This window comes from Hyperolius riggenbachi, chromosome 1 (assembly GCF_040937935.1).
Source record: "Hyperolius riggenbachi isolate aHypRig1 chromosome 1, aHypRig1.pri, whole genome shotgun sequence".
Lineage (NCBI taxonomy): Eukaryota > Metazoa > Chordata > Amphibia > Anura > Hyperoliidae > Hyperolius > Hyperolius riggenbachi.
The window spans coordinates 370858625-370870009 of record NC_090646.1 but is presented as its reverse complement, the minus strand read 5'-3'; the positions used below and the strand labels follow the sequence as shown (position 1 = coordinate 370870009).

The following is an 11385-nucleotide window of genomic DNA, read 5'->3' as shown; positions in this document are numbered from 1 at the left end:
TAATGCTTTACTTATAGAGTTGATTTGATAAAGATTGTGTTTTTTCATAGAGAAAGTGGAGATAAACCTTGATGTTATTGCACTTGTTAACTTGAAAAAACCTGGCAGTGCCAATGGCTAAGACCATGAGAGTATCCTGTGTACAAGTGATTGTTTAAACTAAATGCATCACTGTGCACATTTCAGCAATGTGTATAGTGTGCAGTAAGCAAGGACATTATAAGTGCACAGACTGCACTGTCTGGCTTTCTCACTGTAGCAGTGCACAGTAGTGCATTATTGTAACGGACTGCTAAAACACTCATTGCTAGTGAATGGGATCAGCACTGCAACAGAGAGCAACACCGATATCGTGCGTAGCACTGTAAATTATGACTGGCCAATTTAGTACACCTTGCTGGTAAATTCTGGAACATTGACTAAGTGTTCAGACTATGCATTGCAGGTGGCCGCACAAGGCCCGGATTCACATCACAGGAGCCTATAGGCACAGATGTCTGGCACCCTAGACTTTGCACTCCATGAACCTTCAAACCCCCGCCAAACCACAAGTGTGCTGGCTGGCCCAGCTGTCACTACTTCCTTACTTCCCCTGCCCGTCATAGGTAGGTCATAGGTAGGTACTGGTGCCCCTTAGTATCAGGTATCCAGAGCCTGAGGTACCCTAAGGATTAAGTAGCTAGAGGTTCCCCCGACTGAAGGGAGATCTCTTCAGTGGAATGCAGAGAGCTGGATGAGTAACCTCTCATTTACGATCACCTTGAATCTCTGCATAAGGACGGAGGGAGGCACTAGGGGAGGGGATTGAGCCGCCTTTCCATAATCAGGCGCCTGTAGGCACATGCCTACAGTGCCTTATGGTAAATCCAGCCCTGGGCCACAACACAACCTGCTCCTAAATCCTAATCCATCTGCATATAGCTTGGAGGATGGCCATCCCATCACGTCACACATTTATTTGTGGAACTAGCTGAGCAACAAAACAATGATGTCACGTTATTTCAGCCCATTTTTGCTAAGAAAAGGTCTGGTATTGCATTTTATAGATGTATTTTTTTGAACAGTTAAAAGAAGCACAAACTAATTTGGCGCACCTGCTGTAAGATTAGGCCGGTGGTGGGGGGTAGGTTAAGGTTAGGTGGTTATGGGGTTAAGGTTAGTTGCCCACTGGTGGGGGGAGGATTCTGTGTGAGAGTTGAGAGAGGTTAGGTTATGGTCAAATATCAGCAAATATGACTGATATTTTACTATATAAATTAAGTAGTAGAATGTAGGTAAATTTACAGATATTCTACTACCAGCTATTTTCTGCGTCCTTTCTAACGTTACATTTTTTCAGGTAAAGCTCACACCCAAATTATCTTGTGGCGCTTTCAAATCTATGCATTTCCTTTACCTCCCTGGAGGCCAGAATGGCAGGCTTTGTGGAGAGTGATGGTCCATCATACGCATATCTCAAGGCATTTACCTATAGCCTGCACTGCAAATGAGCTGCTGTCTAAACAGCACTTCGAACCAAAAATGGGACAGAAGAATATGTAATATTTTTGGTGTGTTTATGTGTTGGTATGTTATTTTTATTTACACGTGTAAGTGGGATTAAATTAGTCCCTTAGACTAGATTAGACCAAGATGTAAGTACCTACGATCAGGCTACTTTCACACCACATCTGTTGCGTTGCGCATCCAGAAAATAGGATCACAATGCAATGATTGAAAGTCGCATCTCACATTTTGGATGCAGCACATACAGTGCAGCCAGCATACAGTCCATAGACTTCTGCTCACAACACACCCAAAACCACGCACGTCACCTTGCCTTGGTAACACACTACAATCATCAGGCAGTGTGTTATCCTGATGGAATGCATTGCACCACACTGCAAACACACCAGTGTGAAAGCACCATTGGAATATAATTGCATTGCACTACAATGCTATTATATTGTCCGTGGCATTGTGATGCAATGGACATAGTGTGAAAAGAGCCTTAGGTACATAAAGCAATATTTGAAAGCATTCCCTGTGTGCAAACATGTTTACTATGCTGAGAGCAGAACAAGTTTGAGTACTTCTGCAACAATCTTGGAACTATTATTAGCATCTCGGGCTTAGTTCCCAGTAGAAACGCTAAGTGCTTGCGATTCAATTTTACGATGTGTACCAGGAAGTTTTGGGGAGCAAGTGTTGCTTTGAGGTTCCTTACACACTGTATAATCTGTTGTGTTGCAATTTCTCTTCAATTGAACTACCTCATTGCTGTAGCATAGATGCTCAGATTTTACAATGCAGCGGACAAAGTTTGATAGGACCCTGAGATCCAACCATGATGATTTTGCTATTCTATATAGCCGAAAGACACATCTGTACAGTACATGTATGTCATTTAGTATTTAAAGAAATCTGTCATCACTGTCTCTGTGTCCTTGTCTTCTCCTTTACATTTTAACTATTTCAACTACCTTTTTTATATATATATTCATCACATGCGATAAACTTATTTAACTTAAAAAAAAAAATGACAAGTTGTTCAACTTAGAAAAAAAAATATTTTTGCTAGATTCTTGCATCTATTGATGCCTATAGGTGGCGCCAAAAGCAAACTACATTGCAGTGAGGAGTTTGGAAGCTGCAGTTTGTGAGGGCTCAGGGATAGGTAGGAGGGAGCGAGTCTGTTAGTTTAGCTGTTTGTGAGATCATTTCCTGCCCTGATCCGAGCGAGGATCCGAAGTACTATCTGTTGGAGTAGCAACAGGGTGCACTTTACTCTCATCTCCTATTCTGCTGGATAAACATGTCATCAAACTCTAACCTGAGCAGCATGCAGAGGATGGTAGAACAGCTGAAGCTGGAAGCCAGTGTGGAGAGGATTAAGGTAATACAGGGCTGCTGAAGAAGAAAGAGAGAAGACACTGTAAAAAAAACTTGCTTTTTTTCCCTTTCAACTATAGGTCATCCCTGAATGTATTGTTTGGTGAATCATCTATTTATAGGTAACAGTTCTGTCCAAGTGTATTTCTAGGATGCTGTCCCAGCATGCCTTAAGAAAAAAAAATTAGATTAAGATGCTGCAGAGCATCCTGTTGTGCTTGTGGCTAATAAACAATTTGGGACCTTGTAAATGTTCAGTTTAATGCTGTTTGTCATGTCTGAGTCGTGACAGTTGAGTTGTGCAGGACTGAAGGCATCCTAAAGTCCAAGCAGATAAGCAAATGGGTACAAAGATGAGGCTTGGTGTTTGGTGGTTTTCTTTAGCCCTATGTACCTCTTCATGTTGCTCTATTATACTGCTCGTCTCTTGGTATGAAGGTCAGGCTACTGGATCCTGCGTTGTGTCCCCCCATTGCACATGTGGGCATGGTGGATTTGGTGTAGTGCTGCTTAGTATTTGTGATATGACTACCAATACTACATTCTTCTAATATGTGACAACTTTTGCTGGAGTCAAAAGTTGCACACTTATCAATATCTTGATAATAAGTGATAATGTTTTCGGCTTTCTAAATTCTGCCCCCTAAAATCCCCAATGTTAGACCCTGGTGGGTGCCCAACTATAACTATAACCTCCCCTCTTCCATTTTCCAATATCAAACTCTTCCAGACACCGAAACACAAGGTGAAAATTAATATATGGTGTTGACACATGATTGAAGAATAAAACTTTTTGTCATAGAGAAGTCGGTGTACTAATCAATCCTTCCTACTACTTGTTTGTGATGGGATGTCGCTCAACGTCCCTGGTTATGCACCCAACTCAACACGGTATGGCGTGCCTCTCTTCACCTCTTACTACTTAAAGGAAACCTTAACTGGTGGGGAAAAAAAATTCACTTACCTGGGGGCTTTCCCGAGCCTCCTGCAGCCGTCCTGTGCCCGCGCCGGTCCTTCGGTGCTCTCCGGTCTCCCTCCGCGGCTAAGTTTCGTTTTCGGACGACTGCCAGTCGTCCTCGGGCAAAGCGTCCTCTTCTTCCGCATTCCCCGTCGTAAAGAGCCGTAAAGCGCGTCCGCATGACGCGTTTTGCGTCATGCGGACGCGCTTTATGACTCTTTACGACGGGGAATGCGGAAGAAGAGGACGCTTTGAAAACGAAACTTAACCGCGGAGGGAGACCGGAGGGTACCGAAGGACCGGCGCGGGCACAGGACGGCTGCAGGAGGCTCGGGAAAGCCCCCAGGTAAGGGAATTTTTTTTCCCCACCAGTTAAGGTTCCCTTTAAGGTGAAAATAAACCGATGAGAAAATCAATTGCGCAGTACTATTCTCCACTGGAGAGACACGGAGAGTGCACTGCGCTTGCATCAGACTGGTCGCGACTGAGGACGGCGGTGTGGGAGCGATCCGTGCGGATGGGGCTGGAGGAAACCCCAGGAATGTATAAATCTTTTAATTACGTTCGTCTCTGGTTTCCTTTAAGGTTCACTTTAAGTATGCCAGAGCTAAAATCTATGAATTATTAACCCCTTTTAACTATTTCCTGCTCTCACAAGCCATTTCCTGCCAGTAAAGTGTTTTATGGTTGTAATTCCTTATCAGTGAGGGTTACTCTATAGTCCGACCCCATTCTGACCCAGACAGAAACTGTCACTTGCATACCTGATTTTTAACTCTTTCAGGCAGAGGGGAAAAAAAGGAACTCCACATAGTAATTTGTGTGCTTGGCACTGTACATACACATGTCTACCTCATGATGTCACATGTCATCTCTTGTATCCTTTAACCATCACTGATAAAAATTATAGCCCCTACCCTGTCTTCTTAAAATTTCCCTTCTAAATTCCTACTAGATTCCTTATGTGACCCAGTTCTTTAGTTATAGAATAGGTTATGGGTTAGCACCCAAACCAACTTTTTTGCAGCTGAAAACCCTTTATCACCCATACTGGACATGTTATGTTTGTCACCCAAACCAACTTGCTTAAGCTCCACTCCATATTCTGCCCACTGTACAGTAAACTACTGGGACACTGTCTGCTGAGGTTAGGTGTGGGTTTTGGTCAAACATGTTAATGTTGGAGTATTCAGTTTTGGCTCGATTTTACAGTTCAGATTAAACAGGAGATACTCTAACATGTGCTACTTTGTTTTCTTGAATAATTACTTTCAGATGTTTTCATTTTGGTACTGTATATCAGTGGTCCTAATCAGGTGTGTGCATGATTTTTATTTTCAGTTCTTGGTTCTTTAGAAGCATGAGACGATAGTATTTTTGTTTTGGATTCTAGACTGTAGTTACGTACAGGATTACAAAACTTGTCACCTGGAAAAATCTTTCTGGGAATGATTGTTGTGCAGACACGTTGCTCCATAACCTGTGCTGCTCTATGGGGAGGAGTGAGAACAACAGAGGGTGTTGGTTGGTGATCCAACATGACGAAACACTAACAACAATAATCACTGGGATCAGGGTACACCTTTACTCACTAGATCTCTCCTAATGACAGTTGTTTTTTTAACCAAAACAAAGTTTATTTAGTAAATTTGTCACATTACAGTAATAGCAAGTACCAAAAACAAATTTGTGCCTAACCATAAAAACATGTCAAATGAGCGTGTTGATCATGCATATAGTGATAAGCTTATAGCAAGCATTTCCAATTACAACACCCAAGCAACCATAGGAAACAGAGCATCTACAGGAATATCACAAACACCATAGCTGGATACTGGGAGGCACATATTGAAACTGTACCACCATAGGTATAAGGTAGAAGCACAGTGGCAGGCATATCCGGGCATCTTACCCGTTAGGGGCCCATACACCTAACGATTTTCCCGCCGATATACAGCCGATTCGATCACAGTGATCGAATCGGCTGTGAAATCGCCGCGCACACCGCTGACAGAACGATCGATTTCCGTCCGAAATCGATCGTTCCCGTCGATCCGTCCGTGCAGACGATTTATCTCGATTGCCGGCGGGTCAGGAGTGCGTCAATAGCGGCGTTCGAATGCCTGATGACCGACGCAATACAGCGGGTATACATTACCTACTCCGCCGGCGCGAGTCCCCTGGTCCTCGCTGTCTTCTTTCTGCGCTGGGTTCCAGACCGGCTGCTGCTACACAGAACTTCCTGTCCCAGCAGGAAGTTTAAACAGTAGAGCACCCTCTACTGTTTAAACTTCCCCTGGACAGGAGGGTTCAGTAGCTGCAGGAACGGTCTGGAGCCCGGAGCAGAGAAGAAGACAGCTGGGACCAGGGGACTCGCGCCGGCTGGAACAGGTAATGTATGCAGGGGGGGAGGGGGGGTTGCGGCAGCTCCACCGATTCTGATCGGTTTCAGGCTGAAATTGGTTCACAATCTGTTTGCAGTAAAGGTGGCCATACGATCCCTCTCTGATCAGATTCGATCAGAGAGGGATCTATCTGTTGGTCGAATCTGATGGCAAATCGACCAGTGTATGGCCACTTTCAGTGTAAGGCACTTTCTATGTACACAGATCAGAGTGAGCTCTGTCAACTCTAGCCATTCGTACCTAACCTGTTTTAAATACAGTTTGTGTTAACACCGCTCTACCCACCAATCACTGGAGTGTGCACGATCAGGTCAGCAAGGCCCACAATATACAGCAAGAAGGTCCGCACCAATCCAGGATTCCAAACAGAAACTTTATTTAGGACGTATCCAATATGAAGATATGCACATGCATCAAAACGCTGACATGTTTCGAGCTATCTCAGCTCTTAGTCATAGCTGGTTAAAAAATGGCAAAACCACCTATAAATAGGAGGATGTCCTATACCGGCCACTTTAGACTCCACCCACGCTGTTCTTTGCTATAATTTTACATATTTCAATAATTTTTTGTATATTGCATTTTGTATTTTATATTGATTTTAACCGATGGGTATGGTGTGTCACTATGTAATGTGTTCCTACAGGTAATTACCTGTTTACCACCTCTAGATCACTTCCTCTTTCACTTCCCCCCTTGGGGGTGGAGTCTAGAGTGGCCGGTATAGGACATCCTCCTATTTATAGGTGGTTTTGCCATTTTTTAACCAGCTATGACTAAGAGCTAAGATAGCTCGAAACATGTCAGCGTTTTGATGCATGTGCATATCTTCATATTGGATACGTCCTAAATAAAGTTTCTGTTTGGAATCCTGGATTGGTGCGGACCTTCTTGCTGTAACCTGTTTTAAAGCTAAACTGCTATTTCTACTGCTTCCTGTTCCTGTTGTTTCTGTACCATGCCCAGTTACATTTCTTCCACCTGCTAGGTCAGATATTGTTAAAGTAGTTTTTCGTGAAGCCTTCGTCCCCCGAGTACTTCCAAAGACGAGCTCAGCCGTACTGCGCATTAGGGGAAAAAAAACTCAGTGCAATTCAGCCGCCAGCAATAGCTGGCAGCCAAGTTGCATCTTACCCCTGAGTTCATGGCAGTCTGGAGAGGGTATAGTAATTAACATTGGAGGGAAATTTGCAATAGTAGGGTGAGCACCATTTTTGCATGGTTGCCCCTGCAGGATCAGGTAATTAGGAAAAGGATGCTGCCTGCCCAGGTTAATGGGGAAGGGATCCTGTAAGAACAGGTTATTAGGGGCGGGATCTCTGAGGGAGCAGGTTATTAGGGGAGGAGTCCCTGCAGAAGTAGGCATTAGGGGAGGGCTCCCTGCGGGTTAGGACATTAGGGGAGGGGTCCCTTGCAGGAGCAGGTTACTGGGAGTGGGGAAGGGAGGCTGCAGGAGTAGGTATTTGGGAATTACTATACAGTGTTTCAACTGCCAAATCTATTCAGAGTATTAATTCTGATGGCCCTTGTATGGCCACATGTAGATTTAGCTAAGTATTGACAAATGTAGGAGGCAATAGCTAAACATATGGTACAGACCCCAGGCAGTTGGTCTGAACACAATAAATAAACTGTGTTTTTTTGTTTGTTTTTAAAGTCAAAATTCCACTTACAGGTACAGTAAGCTGTACATTGGACAAAGTAATGTACCCATAGCTGAACATGCTGGAACCAATTCTATATTTCTTGAAATTGTATCTAATGGACAGAAGCCGCACTCTTCTTAGGCCTGTATTCACTGCCTGTCAGCTGACTTATGCACTGGCCGGGCACTAGCTATTGATCAGAGAGGCGCCAACCATACAGAGACACATCTGAGCACAGACATTCTAAGTTGCAACATTTCATTCCCCCCCTCCCCCCCCCCCCCCACCACCACCACCACCACCACCACACACACCGGGTAAACCCAATGTGTCAAACATGGATATCTGTGAGGCAAATACTGAAATTTGGTTGTATTAATCTGCACCTGAATGGAGTTCTTGGCAGGCAGATGGGAGGCTAAACTTCTCAACACACATTTAGTTCATCTGAAGGAGGCCTTCTTGTCCAGGCCAAGGATCTATCGCTCACAACAAGGAATATCATTTAGTGTGGTAAATAACCTGAACTTATAGTCTGAAGCGTTTATTAGTGCCTCTCGGATTTATCCTGCCACTGATGTTTTATTAGTGCAAAGTCCTTCTTTGTATGACCCCCATAAGCACTTAGTGGACATTGCAGGCACTTTTATACCTTTTTTTACATGGTATAATATGGATTACTGAATATTCACATTTTATTTACTATTATAAAATGTGCTCGGTGTGGTTTTTGGCACCTCTTTTTACTTTGGTATGCAACTCATGCCAGCCTCACCAGCTGTGTTCTCACCCTAAAGGGAGTTACAGCTTCAGAGCATATATTCCTAGAACATGCAGCTTTCATCTACTGTAGAAATTGCAGGTTATGGAGAGGTAATTATGCCTTGAATTTTTTGCGGTGCATTTTTTGGATGTTGGGCTACCATCCAGCCCAGGAATGTAGTCATAAAGTTTAAGTTAAGTATTCTTTGTCATGTAAACTTCGTACTAAAGCAGGAGGAGCCCACAAATACTATATATAGTATCACTGAAAGGAAAAAAATCCTGGTCCTACCTTAAAGGGGAACTTCGGCCTAAACAAACATACTGTCATCAAGTTACATTAGTTATGTTAATTAGAATAGATAGGTAATATAATCTCTTACCCACCCTGTTTTAAAAGAACAGGCAAATGTTTGTGATTCATGGGGGCTGCCATCTTTGTCCTGGGGGCAGCCATCTTTTTGGTTGAAAGGAGGTGACAAGGAGCAGGAGACACAGTTCCAACTGTCCTATGTCCTGATAACCCCTCCCAGCTGCACACGCTAGGCTTCAAATGTCAAATTCAAAATGTAAAAAAAAAAAATTGCACCAAAACAGCAGAAAGAAAACACCAAAATCAGAAATCCCATCATGCTTTGCACAGCATCAGGGGAAAAAAGCCTGGGCAGTTTTCTTCTGTGCAGCTAAAATGAGGTTTGTATAAGAGAAACAAAGTTCTGATGCTGTGAAACTGTTAAAGAAACACAAAGCCTTTTCAGTGCTGCTGAGTTGATTTTTAGTCCGGATGTTCACTTTAAGGAGGCTTACAGCAGGTTTTAAGTAAATAAAGTTTCAGATATTTAGCTCTTGGGACAACGCGTTTCATGGCATACTCTGCTTCCTCAGGTCAAATAACGTGCCTTTTTAGGAGAAATGCCCATCACTGGTGACTGTGACCCTCCAGGTCCAGTATTTTTTTCTTACAGTGATAGTTACTATCAATAGCATTTTGGGGTATCTCCTGCTTTTATACAAAGTTTATCTGAAGTACCCTACATTGGTAGGGGACTTGACCCATAGCTGTGTTGTGGCACATACCTTTTTGGAGCCACAACCTCTTTACATGTTCTCCAAAGGCTGAGTGGGGATGGTACTTCCCCACATGCCCTTACTATTGGTTGCCTCTTGGAGCAACCCGCACTTGTGAGTATATTTACTAACCCACTATTTGTTTCCCTATACCTGGCTATATCACAGCAGAGCGGCCGCCAGGTGTCCGTGTGTCTTCTTTTGCCTTTACTAGTATTTGCCATATATTTGTGGGTCCTGCTGATTTTTGGCATGATGTGAGTTTTTATAACAATGCTATACCTGCAAACACCATGTTGATGGCTGATCCCTGACCAATAAGCTGCTGTAAAGTAATGCTGTCTTGCATGCAAATTGTAATCAGCTGGCGATGGAGCTAAACAGCTGCACTTCCTGTTGAATTTGTTTTTCCCAATTCCAAGCTGCACACAGTTTTTTTTAATTTACTTTGGCCCCAGTTGTCCTCCATAGCCTGATATCAGAAGTGGAGTTGGCAGGATTCCAGTCACACATACAGTATATGTTGTATATGTAAGTGGGTGAGCTCATAAGACATAACCACTAATGTAAAACTTCATAACAGGAAATACAATTAATGGCTGTTTTCCATGAGATAATATCGGTGTCACATATTCTTATGATAGTGCTGTAATCCATGACAATTAGCCCAGCGTTTTCCTTTATCAATCCTATACAATGGATTCCTTGTACAGACCTATTTGTTTTGCCTGAAACGATGATTCATGGTAGTTTTTAGTAAACCTGTAGTGCTTGTAAAGACTTTACTATGGCCACACATAGGAAATTGGTTTTGAGTTGATTTTGCAGCCTTGTGAAAACCACCCATGCTTCATATAGAACTGAGGCATCCTATGGAAAGCAGGTGAACATTTCCAACAAAAGCTCTTGTCGTTTCACCTCTTCTGACCCCATCTGTTGCAGCAAGGCAGAGGATATAATATAGCACCTGAAACTACCCTGCTTCCTAACCATGTCCATACTAGAGATGCACCTTCATATTCTGTCATCCGCTGGAAGTGGGACTCAAACCTCTTGATGTCGGAAACTGTACAGATGCTTCACTAGCCTCCAGGCTACTGGTGCGCCGTTCTGTTGCTATGAAGGATAGAGGGTTGATAGAGCAGGGAAGTACAGAAGAGCACAAAGTGGGCAGAATGAGTAGAACTATGCCTTTAGCCTGTGCTTGGCACCAAGCGAATCACTTGGCAATGCATTGAGGGGATTGAAGGCTGCTGTACACATGCAGTCCTTGGCAAAGCATGGCCCATGGGCTGTACCCAACCTCTTTAGTTTTCTAATCCAGCCCACTGATGCACGGCCAGATTCAGCCTGCCTGCCTCCATCCCTCCCTCTCTATGCAGAGTTGCAAGTGGAGCATAATTGAGGTTACTCAACTGCTGTCAGCTTCCAGCACCTATCTCCCTTCAGCTGCATAAATAGCGTCCCATCTACAGTACACGCTGGCATGTACTTTTCATGTACATGCCAGCACGTCACATGACTAGTGATACGCTGTTGGCCATCAAGAGGACACAGCTTGTGTGGCTGAAGAGAAATCAGCGGTGGAAGCTGAGAGAGGGTGAGTAGCCTCATTTATGCTCCGCTCACTACTATACTTTGCATAGAGAGGGAGGGGGATAGGCTGAATCTGGTC

General features: G+C 43.7%; 1 protein-coding gene across 1 annotated transcript in view; it reads left to right on the top strand.

Moving 5' to 3' along the window:
• The first annotated feature begins 2640 nt into the window (after window positions 1-2640).
• GNG10 (G protein subunit gamma 10) overlaps window positions 2641-11385 on the top strand; it is a 40381-nt gene continuing 31636 nt past the window's right edge. The window contains exon 1 of the mRNA XM_068234315.1: window positions 2641-2875. Within this exon, the coding sequence (XP_068090416.1) occupies window positions 2795-2875 (81 nt within the window). The 5' untranslated portion in view covers window positions 2641-2794. The remainder of the gene's footprint in view (window positions 2876-11385) is intronic.